At 40.5% G+C, this 24501-nt stretch overlaps 1 protein-coding gene across 10 annotated transcripts in view; it reads left to right on the top strand.

Annotated features, from left to right (window-relative positions):
* PLD1 (phospholipase D1) overlaps nt 1-24501 on the top strand; it is a 189292-nt gene that overhangs the window by 54230 nt on the left and 110561 nt on the right. For all 10 annotated transcript variants that reach the window (XM_081829662.1, XM_081829656.1, XM_081829638.1 and 7 more), the window contains 6 exons: nt 8686-8876; nt 9139-9266; nt 13952-14097; nt 14313-14418; nt 15630-15695; nt 23553-23611. In XM_081829662.1, coding sequence (XP_081685788.1) covers nt 8717-8876; nt 9139-9266; nt 13952-14097; nt 14313-14418; nt 15630-15695; nt 23553-23611 — 665 coding nt within the window. In that variant the 5' untranslated portion in view covers nt 8686-8716. The remainder of the gene's footprint in view (nt 1-8685; nt 8877-9138; nt 9267-13951; nt 14098-14312; nt 14419-15629; nt 15696-23552; nt 23612-24501) is intronic.

Below are 24501 nucleotides of genomic sequence, written 5' to 3'. Positions count from 1 at the left end.
GTTTGTTGTTTAATTTTACCATTTGTCTAGCAGAAGTTTTAAATTTTAGTGTAGTTAAATTTATTAGCTTTTTCTTTATGGTTTGTGCTTTTTATGTCTTAAGATGATTTTGTGACCCTGAGATCATAAAGACATTCTTCTATAGGTTAGAATTTTTCTTATTCACATTTAGGACATTAATACACACAAAAATTACTCTTATGGGAGCTGTAAGATTGAGAACTAATTTTATTTTATATTTCTTTGTGAATTGCCAATAGTGCTAGCATTGTTTATTGAAAGGTTCGTTCTTTCTTTACTAATTATTTTTCCTGCCACTTCTGTCATCCACCAAGACCCATATATACATAGGCTTATTTTGGGGAGTCACTATTTGGTTCTATGTGTCTGTTTCTGTGTCAGTACCACACTATTTTAATTTCTCCAGCTTTATAATAATTCTTGATATCTGGTTGGACAAAACTTATCTGCCTATTCTTAATTATTTTCTGTTATGAATTTTAGGGTCATATTGTCAAGTTCTGTGAGAAATTCTTTGGAATTTGAATTAGTAAATTAGTTTCAGGAAAAGTAACATATTCATTTATTTGGTTCCGTATTTATTGAATTTTAGGATATCATTTCACTGTCTTATAGCCCCCATTTGTTTCTTGCTTTTTAAAAATATTTATTTAATGGAGAGAGAGAAAGGGAGGGAGAGCAAGGGGTGGGAGGAGCAGAGGGGAAGGGAGAGAGAGTGGGGGGAAGAATTCTGCAGAGTGCGGAACCTGATTCAGGGCTTGATCTCACAACCCTGAGAGTGCAAGATGGTATATTACGTGGCTGGACATATCTTCACAAGAAAATCATCCGGTTGCTCGGCCACACAGGACAGCTTCCAGGTTGGCTGTGTGATACTCAAGTGCTCAGTGCAGTCAGGTGGGAGGAGAGGGGGAGGGCATGCATCCACCAGTGCCTTACCTCACCCGATCTCATAGGCTGTGTGACTTAGTTCCCCCATCCCCCCCTTGCCCACACACATGCAACTCCAGAGGAAGCTGGGTTCCAGCACTGGCACAGCACTGCCTCGGAAGCCAGAAGCCTGAGGATGAGCCCGTGCCTCTGGGGTTCTGGCCAGGGGTGGGTGGGGCTGGGCTGCTGGAGCCACACGAGCCCCCGCTGGGCCATGCACTGTGCAGGCTGTGCGGAAGCCCTGCCCTCAGCCAGGAGACAGAGACAGAGATGGATGGTGGGGTGAGGAGAAGAGGTGAGAATGGAGTGGATCTCTGCTGAGCCAGTGGCAGAGGCTGGGGAGGCGGGCCATATGGAACCATCAGGATGGCCCATGCACAGGGACCAGCCTTGCCACTCACCACCGTGCAGTCTCGGTAAGCAGCTGCAGCTCCATGTCCTCGATTCTAAATGAGATCATCCCAAGGATGAGAAGAAATCTGTATAATGTGCCTTTCGTGCTTGGCCCAGCGGAGGCACTCAATAAATGACAGGTAATACTTTCCTATCTACCCATATTTGAAAGAGATCTCAATTTCCCTTAACACTTGTATTTGCCTCTGGAAATACAACATCTGTTTGATTTCAAGGATCTGACTTTGATGAAACAAAGGGAGCTGGTGCTACAGCAAAGAGGGGAATATTTAAGCAGAGGGGGCACATCAGAGGAAATAGCTAAGAGAGTTTATGGCAGAGAAGAGAGGCCATCCAAAGAGGTCAAAGGATTCAGGGAAAATCCTGAGAATCAAGAAATGACTTTCATGCTGAAAATGGCTTTACGTAGTTGTAGCTTTGTTTTTGTTTGTAGCTAGGGAGAAGGGAGAGAGCATGATTTCCAACCCTGGTTCCGTGGACGCAGAGAGTCTAGATTATTGAGCACCGTCATCTGCAATCTTGGCCCCTCGGGGAGAATAGCAGAGTCCAGATCGGACCCAGTGGAGGCTGTGTGTTACGAAACCAGGAAAGAAGGATAAGTAAAGGGGAGATTGCTAGGCTCAGCGGGCCCCAAGGTCAGATCAGATCTGGAGCTCAGAGGGTGGATAGTGTTTGGGAGTCAAACTTCTGCTTCCTGGAACCATATACGTAATAGCAAGTCTGGACTCAAAAGGCTATGCACGGGGGAAGAGAGTGTGTGACTCCACAGCGTCTCCTTTTCCTGACATGCGTGCCAGTGGACATAGAAGCAGAACAGGAGTGTGGCTTTCGAGTCAGCCAGAGCTGTGCTGAGAGCGGTGTGCTAACTTTCTGGCCGGTCGCCTTGGTCAACCTGTCTTGTTATCTGTAAAGGGGGAATGACGACTGTACCTCCCTCATGACGTTGTTGTGAGGATGCATGAAGAGCCTTGGCAGAAACCTGGTGCACCGTTAGCTCTGATAGCAATTCACTGTCTTAGTTGCTACTGCTTCAGTGGCCTGTGTGTTTCTTGCAGGTCATACTCCTCTCAGAGGGTCTTTCACCCAGAAGGCTTTACATCTGAGAATATCTGTGGCATATGAGCGAAGTGTCTTTGTGGCATTCACTGGACAACCTGGAGCCAACTGGCTTCTCTGTAGGTAGCCAACTACAACAAACCAACAAATATTTCTTGAGCAGGTGCTCAGCAAGGTGTCAGTGGTGAAAGGTCTGGTTCTCACCCTCCCCTACCTCAGGGTGTCCCCATCTGGTGAGAAGATGGACATGTCAGCATATCAGCTCTTGATTGCAGCTCAGTGGAGGGGCTTCTGAACCTAAGGGTCTTGAAGGGACATCCATGAACCTATGAAAATATATGCAAAATGCGTTCATTATTTTTCTGGGGTTGGGGGTCCATAGATCTCATCGAAGTCACGAAGGGCACTGGACCCAAAAGGGAGCAGAAGCCACTACAATGGACACAAGTGACACAGTACAACAGAAGTGATGGCTTACCAGACGGAGAGGCGGACGAGGCCAGGGAGATGTGCAAGGAACAGGAAGTGCCCTAACGGGGCTTGACTGCTTGATGCCTGGTGATTGTGTTTGCCAGGGAAGGCTTGGTGGTTTCTAGCAAATGGAGGAGTCAAGTCCAGAAAATGTCAGGACTGGCTGAATGGGAGAGTTCCATTCTTGGTGGAGCCCAGCCAGAAAGACAGCTGCTAGATGGTCTATTAATTTGGGAGCGACGTAAGAGATGAAAGGCAGGATATTTCCTAGCCTGTCAGCCCTGGAAAATACTGAAATGAAAGAAAGTTTCTTAAGGTTATTTTTTAGGGGCTGCCAGCTAATAGAATTTATTTGTATTTTATTTTATTTTTTTAGGTTTATTTATCTATTTGTCAAAGAGAGAGAGAGGGAGGGAGGGTGAACATGAGCAGGGGGAGCAGCAGAGGGAGAAGGAGAGCCCGACATGGGGCTCGATCCCAGGTCCCTGGGATCATGACCTAAGCTGAAGGCAGACGCTTAACTGACTGAGCAACCCAGGCATCCCTACTGTTAATAGAATTTAAAGGTAATATTAGCAACCTAGATTACTTTTGCCTGTGGCTGTGTATGCATCATGACAGTGGCTCCTCACAGCTTCCTAAGGTAGGAAGTGTAGGTGGCACTGTTTCCAGTTTACAGAGGGGATGCTGAAACCCTGGAGGTTGCCCAGGTTACACTGATAATAACAGTAGAACAACCTTGGTCATCCAGCCTGTCCCCTCCACCGCTGACATTTAATTGTATGTCCAAGGTGCATAATAAGCCCTCCATTGATATTTGTGGAACTCATGTTCTTTTTCTAAAAAAAAAAAAAAAAAATCAGAGATCCAAGTAAACACCAAGAGTCTTTTTTCCTTTTTTTGATGTGTTATTTTCTCAAAATATATCATCTGGAATGTAAACTATGATAATATCATTTACTTTATTCAAAGTCAGCTCAACTCAAAAAATGTTTATTCGAGGTTTACTATGTCACTAGCGATTGAGTTTAGTACTGAGTCCACATTTATGATGTTTGCATTGCAGGGAACATCAAGTCAGTTCTGTACAAATCATTGCTATATAATAATGTGTTCTGGGAGGTTATATAGTATGGGTCCACCAATTAATTTCATCATAATGAAAAATGGGAAAACAAGAAATCCCCATGACACAGTTTGGTTTTAAATGATCTAATTATAATTCATTTCACATCCAAACATTATGCTATGATTTTTGGTTTGGAAATACATTGCATTTATTTTTCTTGGCAAGCACAAATAATATATTAAAAAATAGGGGAGAACTTTGCATGTTAGAAAGGGAAGCAAGAAGTCAGTCAGTTATCTTCACAGAATGAATGCTGAGATTTTTTGTTATGTTGTTCCTTTTTGAATTGTTTTATCCTATGAGTATGTTAAGTAAAGAGTAAAAGTCTTCAGTGTCTCTCCCTCCTGCCACTCCCAGTACCACTTCTTGGGTGGTTAAATAGCTGAACTTTGGAGTCAGATCAACCAGGATTGAGTCCAGCTGTAATCACTTCCTAGCCACAGGCTCTGGGAGAGTTGCCCATCCTCTCTAAGCTTCTTATCTTAAAAATGGGGTTAACAGGGGTGCCTGGGTGGCTTGGTTAGCTAAATATCCGACTCTTGATTTTGGCTCAGGTCGTGATCTCAGGGTCATGAGATCAAGCCCTGCGTCGGGCTCTGCACTGAGCGTGGAGTCTGCTTAAGACTCTCTCCCTTTCCCTCTGCCTTCCACCCCGTGCTCTCTCTTTCTCTGAATAAAAAAGGGGGGGGATAACAATAGGGCCCAGCTCCTAATGTTGTTGTGAGATTCAATGAGATCGTGCAATTAATCTTTTTGAATAATGCCTGGCATATAGTATATACTCAGCAAATATTAACTAATATTAATATTTATTTTAACATTAATAGTTGTAATATTATTATATTTTGGCATAGACATTGTTTATGTACTATCTGAAAGGAAAATGTCTGCTTCCTTTGATGTTCTACTTCCCAGTCATGTTGAACATTAAGATTAGAAGAAAACTAGAGTTCTCTGATTTCACCGCTGAATAACAGGAGGTGATTTAAAAATGTTCCCTGCAAAAAATTATAATTCTAGTATTCAATACCAGGAAGAAAAAAAAATCGACCCCATTTACTTCCCAGATAGAGATGCAAACAGAAATAAAACACAGCTGCTGTTATCATCCATGGGCACCATCTCTGCTTGGTACCAAGAGAGATAATGATCTTGCAGTATAATTTTATAAGGAGATAACAAAATCAATTACATTACATTATCTCAAGTGTAAACCCTGAAGGCCTTATCCCATTGCTGGTTAAGATAGGCTGTAACTGGGCAGCTGTTTACCCACCAGTATAGATTAATTTAGATAAAAGAAAACATAGGTTAATAAATTAAGATTTGACAACATACGAGTGTAGATGGCCTTACAAGTTTGATATTCAAGAATGAAACCAACAATACAATTGATGGATAAAATGTCAACACAAAGCAACCGTGGACATGCGTGAAGGCAGTAATGTGGACAATTTGGTTCATTTTCCATTATTAAATGGTAGAGTCTTCACAAAAGCTTGAAAAAATCTGCAAACCCTTAGGGTCCACTGAAACTCCATGCGATCTTATAAAATATTATGAACCACAAAAATAAAAGGCTAAAAAGAAATGTAGGAGGCTGTCGGGATATGTTGTTTCTACATAATGACTATAGGGCTAGTAGGATCCCTTTTAAGGGATTGAAGTAGATAATGCCTTTTGCTGTTATGAAACATAAGCTTTATAGAAAAGATTAGTTTATAGACAGTCAACCCATTAAATAAAATCAATAATTATGAACCTCTTTAAGCAAGTCCATGAGATTTCAGAGCCAAACAAATCTGCTCTATAAGTAAACTCAACACTGACACAAGTTGAGTGACTTCAGGCAAGTTACTTAGCTAAGTCTTTCAGAATAATCATAAATACCAGGTGGTATCATTGTGAGTATGAAATAACATAACTGTGCTAAAATTGTGTTTATTTATTAGCACAAAATAAACACTTGAGTATAAATGATAAGAGGATTCCTATTTCTCTTAAATTTTTCACAAGTTTATATGCTTCTTTTCTTTCTATCTGAAAAAGGATTTTTATTTTAGCTTGATCCAGTGACTCTGTTCTATTTATTCCAGTTTTCTTGCAGTATATAGTCATTCTGATCTCTGTAGATCTTAACTTTAACATGCATTTTAACACTGACATTCTGTCCAAAAGGAAAGTCATTGGAGTAACTCTTGTTTTCCTTTGCTAGGCTAAGGAAGTTGGCAGAGTTAATCATAAGACAGTTCAATCAATAGAAAATACCCAAGGGCTTTACAGATTCATGAGTAGCAATGATATGATGTAATTTCTCACTTGTTTTTCCTTGTCTCATTTCCTCTTAAGTTTTTCATTACCTTGTATTTTAAATAAAGCAAAATCTGATTCATGGGTGGCATCTAATAAGTGTTTGTTGAGTTGAGAGGGAAGGAAATAAATATTTTAATTGTGACCAGAGGCAACAAGCTCCTCAATGGAAGCTGAACAGACCTTCATTAAATTATCCAGGTTGGAAAACATCTGCCCCCTGCTTCTCGTATTCATACGAAAAATACTTGGGTTAATTTCTTGGGTTAAAGTAATTACTTATATGGGGAAGCTGAACAATATACAGCATTTTTTATCTACAGTTAGGGTTCTAGTGTTAAAGGGACCCTAGAGATGAAATGCTCCACCTCCTTAGGTTATAGAGGAGTAACCAAGGCCCTGAGAGTGTAAATGGCTCCATCCCGAGGTGCTGAGCTTCAAGAGGAAGTCACTTCCTGTTCTTTCCATTTGAGTCTTGTCCAGGGGCACTTTGTTTACTAAAACTTCCATCTATTGCAGGGACACTTACGTATCTACCAAAAATATACAGGAAGATAAAGACTGTGGTTGAGAACATCAGGTCTTGGGTCAGAGAGACCTGGTTTTAAATCCCTTCTTCACTACTTATAAGCTCCGTGACCTTGGACACATTGTCCAAGGTATTCATCAAATTACCTAATCTCTCTATGCCTCAGTATTTTTATCTGTAAAGAGGGGATGATAAGCTCTTGTCCTCTTCAGTAAAAATAACAAACCTTCATAGATTTATTATTGATGATAAACATGCTAATGTATATAAAGAACTATCACCAAGCCAAGTGCATACAAAGCAATCAGTATACATTAACTGTTATTATAATATAAATTAGAAGTGGGAAAGAAGGGTGAAAGGAAAGCAATGTAGGCAAGGATAGACCTCTGTTTTGCTAATAGTAGGCCACCGATGTGGCTCCAAGCGTCCTTACAGCCAACATGGAGAAAGAAACATGATCAATTATGTAGTTCACAGAGAACTTTGTTATATTAATTATATATATCTGGGCAAACCAGAACCACATTCCTCTACCCCAGTCTTTTGAATTTCCAGACAAGATCTCTTTCTACCAGATATGGCAGTACAGGTTTCAGAGACTTGATGAATTACCATAAGGGCCGTCCAAGTTTGGTCAAGATCACCCACAGTGTCCTCCTCCTTGACCCCCCTCCTCCAGATTCTTGATCATTCCGGTAGGAGAGAACCTGGCTGAGGGTCTTCCACTCAGCACATGCCCTTCTCAGAAGGCTAAAGACCTTGGAGGAGGCCAAGAATGAACTTGGGGTCATGTACCCGGGTCAGGAGCTCCTTAATCACAGGGACCGGCCTTATTCATCTTTACGTATTTACTCATGACATCTCACAATGAGTGAGTGGCAGACGCTCCGTAAATGTTTGTGATGTGCAGTAATAAATGAACATGTATGGTGGAGTTGCTCGTATGAACATCCTGCCATTTTAGGGCCTGGGGGTAACAGAGCGATTATTTCCAGCAAGAGGAATTTTTCATCCAACTTTGATGACAGCACTCAAGGCATAAATCTCCGTATTTTAAAGGAAAAATAAAATCTATATGAACTCTTCTTCCCTGGGTACTGGTGTGCAACGACTTGTGTTATTAAATGTCGAAATGAGATAGAACCGGTTTTCTTAAAAAAGGAGAGAAGTACAATTTGAGCACCTCCAGTACCTTTCAGAAGAGGCATGCTCATCAATTACGTTTCAAGACACGTACATTATTATAACTCACGTATAGTCATGGCCCAAACCTCCTATTTCAAAAAGATGGTATATATACTTTGCTTGGGTTATCACCTACAGGGGAAGTGTAGAAAGGTTATGCTGTCACGAAAATACTTTAAATCAGCTTATTGAAATTATTGTAAAATGCCCTCAATTTTCTTTAGAAAATATTTAAAAGTTGCTTAATTTTACATGACATTTTTTCCGTGTATTTGTTAGAATTAAGAATCCATTCCTTTTCTCTGAATCACCATTGCCAAACCAGCCTCCCTGGAGTCTCTCCTCATTTATCCAAGTTAATGAAATTGGATGAAAGATATGTTGGCATTTATTCAATATAGTGCTTCTCTTTCTTGCTTGTGATTAAGGATCTCACTCCAATTTAATTTACAAGCTAGGAATCCTTTAAATGTTAAACAGGAAAATAAATGAAAAGGTTGTTTGAGATAACTGGGGCTCACACAGAGCTAGCTGACTTGTTTCCATATGCTGTCTCTAAGCCTGGAATCATATTGTAGAATAAGCCTGGGTTCATTTGAAATATGAAGTCCTTGTAACCTCCCTTTTTTTCCCCCAGCCCCTTTGCTCTTACCCCGTCGGAAGCCAACATGTCCCTGAAAAATGAGCCAAGAGTAAATACCTCTGCACTGCAGAAAATCGCTGCTGACATGAGTAATTTGATAGAAAATCTGGACACGCGGGAGCTGCACTTTGAGGGAGAGGAGGTGGATTATGATGTGTCTCCCAGCGATCCCAAGACACAGGAAGGTAAAGACTGATGATCTGAGCAAGGAGAGAGTTGATCGGGGTTGCTTGGCAGAGCGTAGATTTGAAATAACCAGCAAATGATTGATCTTCCTGTGGATGTCCTTACCCGGGGCTGAGACCACTTCATTAGCTGTGTGCTTGTTGTAGCAGGTTATGATTCTTGGGCACATGCCCATAAAAGAGGCAAGTTAGGCTAATATCGTGTATTCTTGCAATGTCACTGTATTCCTACAATAACGTTATCTACCTGTTTGTTTTTTAGCGTGTATTCCATTCTCGGCTATTTATAAGACTCAAGGATTTAAGGAGCCTAACATACAGACGTATCTCTCTGGCTGTCCAATAAAAGCCCAAGTCCTGGACGTGGAACGCTTTACATCTACAACAAGGGTCAGAATGTTTATGGACTCACCTTGTGTTAGTCATTGTATACAAGTCAGCACACTGACTTCCATTTTCCTTCCTCATAGCTAAGACTATGTTTTTAGATCTATTTATTTTTTTTAAATCACTTCTAAGTCCTTACTGCCTCTCAAGTTTTTGCTTTCCATTTAGTCTTTATTCTCGTATGCCTCTTTCCTCGTTCTGGAAAATGCCTTTAAAAAAAAAAATAGGTACCTAAGGCAATTTATAAGTTTAATAAATTGCCAAGTACTTCTCGTAGGCCTCCTCTCTCCCCAGTTTTCTGTTTCATGTGGGCTCCTGGGGCATAGCCATTGCACCTAGAATGCCACATGTAAGCCAGGGAAAAGCTTAGCTTTCCTAATGTTTGTTTAGCATGAAAATCATGATGCCACCTGGCTCTTGAAAGAAAACAAGGCCAGGATGCTGGACTGGCCCGTGTCACTACCTGGAAGCACTGCTGAGCGAATTCTGCCTGCATCCTCTGCCACTCTGGTTTGCTCCTAGCACCAGCCCTTTCGGCCCTGTTCACAGGTTTTTCTCTTTGAGTCCTGGAAAGGTGTCTTCCCAAGCATCCATGTTTGAAACGCATTGGGCTAGTGGCTGTTACGCGGCTGCCTTTGTTCTGTTACTGACCGTGTATCACAGAGGTCAAGTGTGATAAGTAGAGGACATTGCTGCAGGCTGGTGGCCTTTGTCCCCCTAGGTTAAGCTCTGGTCCCCGCAGAGGAAGGCCACCTTGGCTCCTGCCTCAGGGGAAGGGTAGAAGAACCTTTCTCCAGAGGCTGGTTCCCAACGCCCGCCTTTCCTCCCGGTCTTTTGCGGGAGGGCACGTGCTACCTTGGTCCTCGTAGTTTTGCTTAGTGGTCTGTCCTGATCTACCTGTGCTTGCCTGCGTATCTTGGCTCCTGGTTTACACCCACCTTTGTGTGCAGCCTTTCCTGTAGGCTCTTTAATGGAGATGAGTCTATACCTCCCTGATACACCACTGAGCACAGCCCACCCAGAAATGTCTCTGAGATGACCTTTGCTTTCTTATTGTGCCTCCCAGCTTTTTTTTTTTTTTTTTAAAGATTTTATTTATTTATTTGAGAGAGAGAGAGAATGAGAGACAGAGAGCATGAGAGGAGGAGGGTCAGAGGGAGAAGCAGACTCCCTGCTGAGCCGGGAACCCGATGCGGGACTTGATCCCGGGACTCCAGGATCATGACCTGAGCCGAAGGCAGTCGCTTAACCAACTGAGCCACCCAGGCGCCCCGACCTCCCAGCTTTTAGACTGAGAGGGGATAAGCATGCTCGGAGGATTAAATGCCCAGACTCCAGAGCCAGGCTGCATGGTTTAAGTCCTGTCTTTGCTTTGTGATCTCCAGCAAATTACTTAATCTTTCTGTTTCTCAATTTCCTCATGTGAATAATGGGTGTAATGGTGCCTACCATATAGGTTTGTTATGAGAATTTAATAATAATAATAACACATAGTATTATACAAGAATATTGCATATTATATTATTGGGGAGCAAGAACTTCCTGTCCCTTTCAAAGGCCCTTCTAGCCAGATGAAGACTCAAATTGACATGAGACAGATTAACAGGAGAAAATCAAATTTAATTTTGTATGTATGGGAAACCCACACAGACATGGAAATTCCAAAGACAGGCAAAATGAGGTATGTATGTCATTCCGAACTACAGAGAATTGGGTAGGGGTCTGGAACTTCAAAGGGAAGGAATGCAGTTCACAGGGAGTTGACAAAGAGCAAATGTTTGGTAAGCAAATGTTTGCTGGGCCGCTTGGAAACAAGGAGACATGGAGGAATTTGATCAGACAGGCCTTGCTAGTTCCTCCCTGTCTACCTCACCTAGTTCATAGTATAATGTAGTCATCTGTGCTGAGAGCTTTCTTCCTGGAGCAGGTCCTCTAGCTAAATTCTTTCTAGGCAGTCGAGGTGGGGAGATAAAGAGCTTTTCCGGGATCTGCTGGGTTTTGATTGCCTTTTTTTTTTTTTTTTTTGTCATCTTCATGCCAAAGCGGCCTGCCCTTGGCCCTTAACATGAGGTGTCTCCTGAAGTTATTCACGAAGATAAATATTCAAGTCCCCAACCCAGGGCCTTCTTTTTGCTTGTACTTTTCTGTTAGTCGAGTGAGTTTGGTTTAGTTCTGTTTAATCTTAGTCTGTGTGAGAAAGCTAAGGATCATCTTTATCCTCCTTAGTGTTTAGTTTACTAAGAAATATGAACTAAATTCATGCGGTTTAAATGTGATTCCAGGTAAATAAAAATATACTTTTTATAATTACTGAATACATTCTATGTGCCAGCTCAAGGCAAGGCACTTCTCTCCTTGTTTGCATGACAGCCCAATGAGGCAGATGTTATTAGGGTCCTCTCAGCCTGGAGATTTCCATTTGCCCCCTCTGTCACCTCCCACCCTTCTCCACTCTGCTCTGCCCCTCAGGGCTCTCCGCTGTTGTCCTCTGGTAGGGCTCAGACAGTGGAGAGCCCAGATAGGAGATGGGGGTCACCTTGGGCTGGCTATGTCCCTTGAGCAATGGCACCCCTTCCCCCAAGGCAGCCATCTTTACATGGTTCTCTCCTCCTTGTTCCAGTACCTGGTCCTGCCTCTTGTCCCTTCAGGACTGGGGATGCCTTTAGAATCCCAGGTTACTGTCCTTCCTTTATGGTTTCCTTACCCCATCATGTCTTCATAAGCAGTTCCTTTATGAAAACTCCTCAAATTATTCCAATTCCAAAGAATTCCCATAATTTTGCTGGGATGTTGTCTGATGGAAGTGATACCTGGCTGAAGTTTCACAGCTGGTAGGCTGCACCACAGGGTTTCAGACCTTTAAAAGCTTCAAAAAGGCTGCGCTAGCCTGTTTCCATGGTACCACACTGCCTCACAATTGCTAAGAAGTTTAGTGTACGAAATTTGGGGTTTATATGTGAGGGATAAAACTTGGCAATTGCAGTATTTTCTAAGTATTCAGTTTTCATAGGATGGGAAGTATAATCCTAGGAAATGTAGCCACTTGCCTAAATTGTATAATTTTTCTTATTTATTTGGCTCATCTTAAATTGAGTGTTTTTCACTTGAATGCAACATTTCTGGCCACTCTATGAGTTTTCCTGCATTCTTCTGTATGAAACATGATGGAGGATGATGCCTGTCATGTTGGTCAAAGTAAAAGGCAGCATATAATACTGAACCCCAGAACTGGTGTTTTTCAACTTCCAGTGGTAGTAACTGTCACGAATCCTAACTAGAGGCAAAGCAAATGCTAGATTTGAATATCTACCAGTGATATGGTTGGATTCCAGACTTAAGAGCACAAGTTGCATTGATTCTCGTGCTCCTGTTTTATATACTACATCTACACAGAGCAGTCACGCTTTAGAAGTTTGCAGAGTGTGCCAAACATCAGTAATGAATGGCAGTGGGCCAGGAATCACGCATGGGCTTGCCGACACCAGAGCCTGGATAAGCTAGCAGAGAAAGAGACATTTACTTTCTCCTACCCCCAACACCTTTGGTGCCTAAACTTCCCAGCAGAGGCCAGTGTTCTCTAGGTGTTCCAGAGTGCCCAATGCCCTGCCCATCCCCCTACTCCCCCTCCCCGCCCAACTCATGGACCTTCCCTCAAGATCTCTTCTGCTTTATTTTTTTATTTTTATTTTTTATTTTTTTAAGATTTTTATTAATTTATTTTTGCGAGAGGGAGAGCGAGCTAACATGAGCAGGGGGGAGGGGCAGAGGGAGAAGCAGACTCCCTGCTGAGCAGGGAGCCTGACATGGGACTTGATCCCAGGACCCTGGGATCATGACCTGAGCCAAAGGCAGACGCTTAACTGACTGAACCACCCAGGTGCCCTGCTTCTCTGCTTTTATAAACATCCCTCAGTTTCTTGATACTTTGTACTGTATCAAAACTGTCCCCCAGGTCTGGTAGTTTTTCTGATTGTGAAATAATTCACTAGTCAATATATTTGCATTTTAATAAGGAATATTTTTAAAATTTTAAATGGGGATTCATTTTAGTTAAGTAATTGGGAAGAGTATTTTGTGTGTAGGAAAATCTTTTGCTTCTTTCGCTCTAATTGTCCTGTACCTTGCTGGTCACTACTGGTGTTTCAGGGCAGGGAGATGTTGTAGACAAGGATAGACCTTGGAGTATGTTTCAGGAGGAGAAGGCATTTAATGTCATTTGTGAAGGGTAAGAAGTGGGTTAAGATCTTATCCTGTTCCTGGAATCCATTTCCTCCAGCTTTCCTCTCACCCCCCTTCAGTTGTCTGTTCACTGCTTATACTTTTGGACAAGCAAAATGACTGCTGATGACTAATTAGGGTCTTCACTCATTGTCTCCTTTACCTTGTTTCTTGTTTCAGGGTTCTGTGTGTGTGTGTGTGTGTGTGTGTGTGTGTGTGTATTTGGAGCAATATGGTTTGTGGGAGTTTGTCTTCGGTGCGATTCAGAGTTTGTCTTTATGTATATTATGAGGTGAACATCTAAGGGTATGCTATTTCTGTAATCAGTAGTTTTAGAAAACATTTTACCTAAGTACTTACCCAAAATATATAGGCTGGATTTAAGTTACTTATTAATTCGCTATTGTTCATGGAGAGATTTTAGAATTTTTGTTCTCTAAAATAGCAATCATTTTTCTTGATCACTGTAGGTACCAAGTATCAATCTTTACACTATTGAATTAACACATGGGGAATTTAAATGGCAAGTTAAGAGGAAATTCAAACACTTTCAAGAATTTCACAGAGAGCTGCTCAAGTACAAAGCTTTTATCCGAATCCCCATTCCCACCAGAAGGTAACTGTTTCAGAATTAATTATAAAGTTATCCCAGTATACAAGTTGGGTGGAAAGAGTATTTTATCAATGTTACGGGTTAACTTGTCCATTGTCAGTGGATATTTTCTATTAAATAGGCTTTTCTAAAAATAAGCCATTTTACGAAAGATATTACAAGAGTAGTATTATTCAAAGAATAATCTAATAAATGTTTCCATTGTGTGGGTGTCTTAGGCACACGTTTAGAAGACAGAATGTCAAAGAAGAGCCTCGAGAGATGCCAAGTTTGCCCCGTTCATCTGAAAACATGATCAGAGAAGAGCAATTCTTTGGTAGAAGGGTAAGTCCTTCCAGTCTTCTGCTGTTCGGAATATAATTTTGCAGTTCTGTAGAAACATGGCGGCTCCTGAGGGGGCGCCTAGCTGCAACTGTTCTCACCCCATGATCCCTCACCCAGGCTGGCTTCTCTGGAACTTGTTAAGCAGCCCTTCTTCCCCAAGCCATTCTGACCTGGGGAGGTTGTATTTCCCACGAGAGGAGGCGTGTTCTATGAAGAAGCTGTCCTCCTAGCCGGAGCCTCTTTGGGCTAGTTGTGAGTCAAGATTGAGCTCATCATTGAGGGTTTTGAGACCTACTGTTTTAAAAGCATATATTTCCATCTGTTTGTTCCAGGCTTTGTAGTAGCTTGTCCTAAATATATGTGAAGTCTCATTCCCGAGCCATTAGGGTCAGAGAGGGGTAGGACAGAAGCCCCAGGCGCAGGTGCTTCACCTCAGTGATATGGTGCCGCAGGGTGGGAGATTGTTTTTTTGCTAGAAAATTAACAAGTAAATGCCAGTTCTGTTTTGTAATCTGAAACTTTTATGTTCTCAAAGGGATATTTGATTTCTCCTTTGTATAGTTGTCATCTTGTTTAAAATCTTTTTAGGGATCTAGAATAAATATTTTCCAAGATACCTGGATATATAAAACTCTACAGTTTGGGGCTTCTGTCTGCACTTACATGAATGCAGTTGAAAATGAGAAGCTGTGGCATTAACAATTAGCGCTTCTACACATCATCATAGTCAATATGATTGGCATTACCCTCCCACATTTGAACATATTTGAAATCAGGGTACAACTTACTAGAAAGTCTCTCTCTCTCCTTTTTTTTTTCCCTGAGCAGCTGTTAAAAAAACTGTAATATATCCACCAGTAAATTCAGTGTTAGAATTAAGGAAATTCAGGTTTTTGATAAAGTCAACAAATGCCTTAAGACCATGTACAATGGGCAAGTCCTGTGCTAGCAACTATGGAAGATTAAAGGAATATACAGCTTGGGTCTTGTCAGCAGTTTATAAAAGACCTAAACATATGAGAAGTTAAATAGCGAGAAGCAATTTGAATAATGGTTCAGGGGAACTATGGAAATAACTCCTTAATGCTATTCAAGATTCTTTGTCCAGTGATAATATGAATAAATAATTGAATAAGTTTGCAGAAGTTAAAATGGGATAATGATCACATCACTGTCACTGTTATCTCTCATCTAATGTATTTGTGTTACAGAAACAACTGGAAGATTATTTGACAAAGCTACTAAAAATGCCCATGTACAGAAACTACCATGCGACAGTAAGTACTATTCAGTGACTTCAATTTTGAAATACTTTGTAAAATCATAAATTGTCAGCCAAACGTTGGCTCATTTTATTAACACAAGTGCTTGTATCCATTTCTGCAGTATTCCTTAAGTTAGAATTAATGAAATGAATGCAAAATTGATTTGACAGCAGTAATTTAGTTCATGGTGATGCTATTTAACAAATATCAACTATAAATTAATGTGTCTAGAACAGTAGATTTAAATGAACTTGGAACACTGCTCCAGGCTAGGTGATCTAGAAATCAACATCCTTTTCTCCTCGGGCTTCCAGAATAATGCCTGAAAGTATTTCTAACCCTGAAGAGAAAACACTTGAACAGTAAGTGATGAAAACAGTTGAGCAGAGTTGAATACCCAAAGCTTATACAGAGCGTCCTGCTTGGCTGGCCATCTGATTGGCCTGTGATGCTTATAAAAGGCCTGTCTTTTCATGTGAAAGTGAGAAGCATGGGAAAAGCGAGGGGGCGAAAAATCTCTCGGGGAAATAAGAGAAAAGAGGTGGTGGGGCTTAGAAGCAGCTAGGGGGTACACAGCTGGTGAGCAGGAGGGAGCGGCTTTTATAGAAGTTCTCAGAAAACAGTAACATCAGTCCCCTTAGAGGCCTTGAAGGGGTGTTTTTAAAGGGTTAAACTTCAATTATCCAAAGGTCCAGATAACTGAGAATGTACTGGGTTATTGTATTTTTGCATCTGTGTATGTGTAAACTGTACCGCTGTGGGGTTGAATGTATGTATATGATATATGTGCAGAAATTAAGAGTAGGCAGTCATGGCCTACTAGATGTGGCCTCTAGTTTAGAGAATGGCATTACTTAATACTTAAAGAGAAGAGGGAAGGGGCGCCTGGGGGGCTTAGTCGGTTAAGCATCTGACTCTTGGTTTCTGCTCAGGTCATGATCTCAGGGTCCTGTGATTGAGCCCCGCATGGGGCTCCGCGCTCAGCGCAGAGTCTGCTTGAGATTCTTTCCCCCCTCCCTCTCCCTCCCCCTCTGCCCCTTTCCCGCCCCATATGCATGCGCTCGCGCATGCGCCCTCTCTCTCAAATAAATACATAAATAAAATCTTAGAAAAGAATGAAGGAAGCCCTCTGTGTATTTAGGAGAGGAAGGAAGAGCACCTTGACTCTTTGGAGTTTTCTGGTGACTCACTGCACTCTTGCTACCTGCCAGGGTGTTATTTGGAGGCTGGACAAGCACCCAGCCGGTCCTCTGGTCCCCACACACAAATGATCCAGGGCCAAGCCCATGGCCTAGCTTCTGCGGCAGTTTGCACTGTTCCGTTTGATGGACTTAAAGGAGCGTATGTGGTTTCATAATCCTGGAGGAGTTTTCCCAGGGAAACCAGCAACTTGGGTCCAACCAGAGATCTCAAGAGAAGGATGATGGGAGGGATTTCTTCCCTTCTAGGCCTCAGGAACACGCATCTTTGAAAGAGTGTAACGAGTAAGGATGTTACTGCTATTATCTCCAATTGCATAACTCCTATTGCTACGGCTAAAAATGCTGCTCCCTGTTGTGTTCTCTGAAGTCAAATATGCTGTTTTCTTTAATAGAGAATTATTTAAATGTGTACTAGTACCAGTATGCAATGATTTTCCATTTGTTTTACTCTTCTGCCTGCCTGTGACTTTACCAGTGCTATTTCTTTTGGCTTCAGAACAGTAATTGCTGAGTTTAGTCTGCTCTTTCTACGTATAATACTACATTTTGGGTTCTAATGCTGATTAAAGAATGTGTACATTTTCTTAAATGTTCGTTTTAATTTATTTTCCAATCATAAAAATCTTTCCAGAGTAGAGCCATATTGTATCTAGAAATTCTAGAATGTCTTCTAAACATTTCCTTTGAAAGGGAAAACGTGGTTACAGCTGACCCAAATATATGTTCCTCCACATTTTTGATGGCAACTTATTTATCCCAAGAATGGAATTCTCCAGAATGATTCAGACATAAGATACAATTTGATCTATCTTAATTTTCTAACATTATTGAACTTTCACGTAATGTAATCTGGTCTAGAGACTAGATTTACAGGCTTTTGCCTCATATTTGTGAAATTAGATTGGCATCTTTGTGTCTCCTTTGATAACTGTGAGAAATATTGCAACTCCAGTCTGTAAAATCATAGTAAAAGTTATTTTTATACAATCAAATATAATTAATTTATATTTTTATAAGGGTAAAACAAGCCTATTAGAAGTTAATTTGGGTTTTTATGCCAGAGACCATGGATCATAGGTCAAGAGATCAGATAGGATCATGTCTCTCATTTCCATAGAATTTCAATGAAACCAGACATGAACAGCTTTTCTTATTTTCTTATAGTCATTGGTTAGGTTGGTATTTAGATCAGGAATTTTTTTCTCCAGGAGAGTGACTTTTTAAATTCCTTTTCTCCTCCTTGAGGTTCTGAAAAACACGTCTTCATGTTTTAGTGGATTTAACATCAGATAATTCCCTCAGGGATTATTGGTAATTCATGCTATTTTCTTTACTCATTTGTAAAATAGGGATAAATGTCTTTGCACTCTCCTCAAGGCATAAATATGTTTTTTAAAAAAGGGATGTGTTTACTGAATTGTAACATACAAAATCTCAAACAGAATTCCTTTTCTATTCTAAATTGTATTATGCTAGCTCTAGTACTGAACCCACTAGCTGAGCATTTTAATTAGTAACTGGAAAATGCTTAGCTTGCAGGGAATTTAAAGGAAGAGTCATTAGGAACAGTAAACGCACTTTTTTTTCCGGCTAAAGATTAAAATCTAGAAATGGAACGAAATGCATCATTTCCAGGAGAAGCATCCTAGGTTGATAGGAGTATTGCTAACTTCCGGTAAATCATTTGACCGTTGTAACTCAGATTCCTTACCTCCAAGAGGGTAATTTCAATCTAATCACCCTCTGGGAAGTAAGGAAATCAGAAGATAAGCATCCCACAGACTAATAATGAGTTCACCCATCCCTTGTTTTATAAGGTGAGTGAATTTAGTTTGAGGGGAAGAGTAGGTAAAGATGAATGAGGATGCACACAGTGTTTCCATGCCAACAAAGAAAAGCTGTACTGTTAAAAAGCTGCATCTGCAAAGTAAGGGAAGTCTTGTCATTCTCATGATTGAGTCTTAAGGGTTGGGAAGAGTCCAGTCTCTCCGTTTCCTACATTGATGAGATGTCTTCTCTTTTCTCTGGGGCTGTGTTCACTGTCTGACCTGGAAGGCAGGCTTTCCTGGAATAGGTGAGCCAACCTCCTACCCCCCCCAAAGGGCACTGCCCAACCCAATGCTCTTGTCTCCCTTGCTTCTGAGAATTTCCCCCTTGGGCACTTGCTTGGGAATTTTGCTACCTCAGGCATAAAGGGGACCTGTGAACACCCCCCTTCCCTTCCAGTACAGAGATGAGGTGGAGGAACAGTGTATGCATGATTGCCAGGTAATTTCCAGGGTTTGTTGTTACTCCTTGGGCTAATTGCTTGTCCCTTGTCATTGGAACTTTACTTACTTCTTTGCCTAATATTTATTTGTACTTTGCACAAGTTCCTTTGGGAAAAAAAATATATTGATTAATACATTATTCAAGAGATCAGTAAGCCCTGTGGAGTATTGTCCAGCTAAATTGATCATTAAATTCATGTTCTTGAGACTCACCTGGGCAAATAGAGAATGGAATTATTATCATCACTAAGGATGCACTGCGAAGTGTGGGCAACACAATCTTTGTTCAATTTCACATTGTGTTATTTGGGTTTGCTTCTAAATTGAACTTGCCACATTTACTTTTAATTTGATAAATCTGTATTAGAGCATATATTGCCAGAGATTTTTTTTTTTGGTCTGTAACAGGGCTAGTTGTTTCTTGAAATCTCTCCCTAGTCAAACTAAAGTGATTAGGATAATTTTAAATTTTATACTGGTGCACAACTTTAGATTTTCTGCATTACTAATGTATTTTTTATTTAGATGAAATTCTTTACACTTAGCAATTTTATTGTGATATTCTGAAGTTATGATTTCTGAATTATTTCAAAGAATACTTCTGCTGTCAACTCAATGATAAGAGCCATATGAATAAGAAACTATCCAGGTATTAGATAAATGGTTTCCTTGATTTTTGCTTTTCATTTCCTGTTCTTCCATTTAACTGTTCGGTAGCTTTGCATATAGATTAGTTACATCTCTGTAGTAGTTTCTTCCAGGGTAAACTAGGATTGATGTTTTCTCTTTGCTCCCTAGAGATAAAATGAGAAGTTGTGGCTTAGGGTTTTAAAACATTTTGGATTCTATTCTCAGAGTCTGCAGTGTCCCTTCTAATAACTTATGCATTACTATATTTTCCAATTAGAAGCATTTCCACAAATCAGATTAAAAAAATATGGTACTTATACAAGAAATGAAACGTAAAGACTATAAAATCTTTATAAAAATTTAATGTGAGGATATGTTTGATTTGGGGTTTTTAAGTCTTTCTGAATTTTTTCTAAAGATTTTCTTTATTTATTTGAGAGCGAGTAAGCGAGAGAGTGAGAGAGAGAGAGAGGAAGAGAGAGAGAAAAAACACGAGCAGGGGAGGGGCAGAGGGAGAGGGAGAAGCAGACTCCCTGCTGAGCAGGGAGCCTGATGTGGGGCTTGATCCCAGGACCCCGGGTTCATGACCCGAGCTGAAGGCAGATGCTTAATGGACTGAGCCACCCAGGCGCCCCAAGTCTTTCTAAATTTAATTTTTAATTTTTAAATTTTAATTGTATTTTTTTTACTGTGTTCAGTTAGTCAGCATATAGTACATCATAAGATTTTGCTGTAGTGTTCAACAATTCATTAGTTGCGTATAACACCCAGTGCTCATCACAACACGTGCCCTCCTTAATACCCATCACCTGGTCACCCCATCCCCCTTTCCCCCTCCCCTCTAGAACCTCAGTTTGTTTCCCGGAGTCCAGAGTCTCTCATGATTTTGTCTCCTTCTCTGATTTCTTCCCATTCAGTTTTCCCTCCCTTCCCCTGTGGTCCTCTGCTCTATTCCTTATGTTCCACATATGAGTGAAACCATATGATAATTGTCTTTCTCTGCTTGACTTATTTCACTTAGCATAATCCCCTCCATGTTGATGCAAATGGTGGGTATTCATCCTTTCTGATGGTTGAGTAATATTCCATTGTATATATGGACCACATCTTCTTTATCCATTCGTCTGTTGATATGGCATCTCGGCTCCTTCCACAGTTTGGCTATTGTGGACATTGCTGCTATGAACATTGGGGTGCATGTGCCCCTTCTTTTCACCTACATCTGTATCTTTGGGGTAAATAGCTAGTAATTGCAATTACTGGGTCGTAGGAAAACAGTATGGAGGTTCCTCAAGACGTTAAAAATAAGTGTTTCTGAATTTTAAATACTTCCTCAAATAACCCTAAGAAAGAAATGGAAGCATTTAATTGGGTAAGGACTGACAGCAGTGAGAGATTTATAATTTTTTGCTCACAAGGTTAATACTAGATTATTTCCAATCACATACACAAAACTTTAAAGGAAAACTGTTAGGTTTCATTTTATTAATCCCATTTATAAGCCTAGATCAAATGCCATTTCTTCTTAGGTGTCACATCAGCTTGGGAACCTTCCCTCTGTAACTACTTTGACATGTCATTGTTGTGGTTCTGCCCACAGAACTTTGTTGATGTGGAATATTTTCTGTGTCTGATCTCCCCTCTGCTTCCTGATGCCAGGAGCATATCTTCTTGATTTTGAATTTTCTGTTAATGCTGTTATTGACATGGTGTACAACCATTGGTAGATCTGGGCCTACTATGCCTCCTTTTAAAGAAAATTCTGTAATTTGGGAGCAGAATAATGTCTAACTCTAGCTGTTTCAAGTAATACATGAGGCAAAACTCCTGCATATGCTGAGAATTATGTAATGTCCACTGGTTTTCCCCTTTGTGCTTTCATGTTTTCATCTAACACTCATGGTGAATGATTTACTGCTTTTGCAGCTTTGTTTTGAGGATACTGTCTGGTCTGACTTAATTCTGAATCTATCCCTTGCTAATTACATTATCTTGGACAATTTTTTAAAAAGATTTATTTATTTATTTTAGAGAGAAAGCGCACATGGGGGTGAAGGGGGTAGAGGGAGAGGGAGAGAGAGTCTTAAGCAAACTCTGTGCTGAGTGTGGAGCCCGACTTGGGGCTGGATCTCACGACCCTGAGATCATGACCTGAGCTGAAACCAAGAGTTAGATGCTTAACTGACTGTGGCACCTGGGTGCCTCTATCTTGGACAATTTATTTAACTTCTCTACACCAGGGGTTGGTAAACTATGGCCCATGGACCAGATCAAGCCCACTGCCTATTTTTGTATGGTCCATGAGCTAAGAATAGTTTTTACATTCTTAAATGTTTGAAAAAGTCTTAAAAAATAATAATATTTCATGACATAAAAATTATATTGAATTTGTATTTTATTTTATTTTTTATTTTTTTTAAAAGATTTTATTTATTTATTTGACAGAGAGAGATACAAGCAGGGGGAGGGGAGAGGGAGAAGCAGGCTTCCCGCGGAGCAGGGAGCCCGATATGGGGCTCTATCCCAGGACCCTGAGATCATGACCTGAGCCTAAGGCAGACGCTTAACGACTGAGCCACCCAGGCGCCCTGAATTTGTATTTTAGTATGCATAAATTAAGTTTTAATGGAATACAGCCATGCTTGTTCATTTATGTATTGTCCATGGTGGCTTTTATGCTATAATAGTAAACGTATGCAATTCACAAAGCCTAAAATTTTTATGTCTGACTCTTTGCAGAGAAAGTTTGCCTATCCCTGCTCTAAGCCTCAGTTTCCTCTTCTGTACAATGAGAAAAATAGCACCTATTTCAGAGAGATTTGAGATAATGTGTGAAAAATGCTTAGTTCAGGGCCAACAGATAGATATTAAGCACTCAGTAAATGTTAGCTGTTGATGTCATCATAGTATTTGTAGTTTTTATCTTCCCTTAATTTATATGGTATGGATGGGCCTGAAATTCTCTTCCTTTTCTACTCACTAAAAATAGAATTATTTTTATATTATTCTTATGTAAAATGATTTTATTTCTCTTTTTAGAGTGTGGGTGGGGGGGAGGGCCAAAGGGAGAAGGAGAGAGAGAATCTCGAGCAGACTCCCCACTGAGCATGAGCCTGATTCGGGGCTCGATCTCACAACCCTGAGATCATAACCTGAGGTGAAATCCAAGAGTCGGACAGTCAACCAACTGAGCTACCCAGGCGCCCCTTATTGTATTTCATTTGTATGAAAATATTCTGGTATTCCTGATGTTCAAAGATCTCCCCAAACTCCCTTCAACCCACTCTACCATTTAATTTTACATTACTCTCTTCATCTTACTCGCTGTAGCCCAACTCTACATCCAATGACCTTTTTACACCTTCCCTGTCCTCTCTCCCCCTTCATCTTCCATTTCCACATGGCAAATCTAGTCTACCTCCCAGACCCTGGCACCAACATCACTGCCTTCACACAACACTATTTGTGCGTACACTATGCCAACAACAGAAACACAGACGAATTTTGGGAGTAAAATCTCTCTTTGCGACTTTCTTGAGCATTCATTCTCTACATTTGAGAGCGCACATCACTTTCTTGGTTGTGTCTTAATTATGTTTACACTTCTAATCTGTTCTTTCAGGGCAATGCCATTGTTTTGATCTGTGTAGTCCCCCAGATTGTGTTGATACATAGCGGTATCTAATGCCTGTTTTTTTTTTTCTTTCAAATGTCTAAATTTATCTCTTTCTGCATTTCTAAAGTATGGATTTTTGGCCTCTTTTCAGACAGAGTTCCTTGGCATAAGCCAGCTGTCTTTCATCCATGATTTGGGACCAAAGGGCATGTAAGTTCCAGTGTTGCATGTTAAAAGAAGTGTGAAAGTTGATAAGCATCATCATTTGATTTACCAGCATGCCATGGTGACAGAGCTTACCTGACTTTACTACCTGTTCCTTTTATTCCCGACAGAGTCAGAGCCACTTGGGGAATCTGTTTATACACAGTGCTACCTTGCTCTATTGAACAAGGGTAGCAACTGCCCCACCCTCTTTCTTTATGTGCTTACAGCACAGATTTCCTCTGGCCCAACATAGGAATGTTTAATACAGGTAGCAAATATGGTATGGGGGAGAAAGCATTAGAAATAAATATACTGTGTTGTATATTTGAAAGTCACTAAGAGAACCGCTCTTAACAGTTCTCATCACCAGAAAAAATTTATAACTACGTATGGTGATGGATATTCACTAGACTTACTGGGGTGACCATTTTGCAATATATACAGATATCAAATTAATGTGTTGTACACCTGAAACTAGTATATGTTGTATGTCGATTATATCTCAATTTAAAAAATCAAATATACCAGATCCCTTCTTTAAATAACTTATAAAAGTTAGCTGTTAATCATTCATTTTCACGATTAAAAATAATACTGTGTAAAATTTATGTTAGGTAACAAGTTGAAATTTACTTAATGATTATTTTCCTTCCTAATGTGAGAGCTTAATGTTGTCAAGAGCTTAGCTTCTTTAAAGGGCCATATGCACCCCAATGTTCATAGCAGCAATGTCCGCAATAGCCAAACTGTGGAAAGAGCCGAGATGCCCTTCAACAGATGAATGGATAAAGAAGATGTGGTCCATATATACAATGGAATATTACTCAGCCATCAGAAAAGATGAATACCCAACTTTTACATCAACATGGATGGGACTGGAGGAGATTATGCTA

This window comes from Leptonychotes weddellii, chromosome 1 (genome assembly GCF_054177405.1).
Source record: "Leptonychotes weddellii isolate Sample4059 chromosome 1, ASM5417740v2, whole genome shotgun sequence".
Classification (NCBI taxonomy): Eukaryota; Metazoa; Chordata; class Mammalia; order Carnivora; family Phocidae; genus Leptonychotes; species Leptonychotes weddellii.
This window is presented reverse-complemented; position numbering and strand designations above follow the sequence as displayed.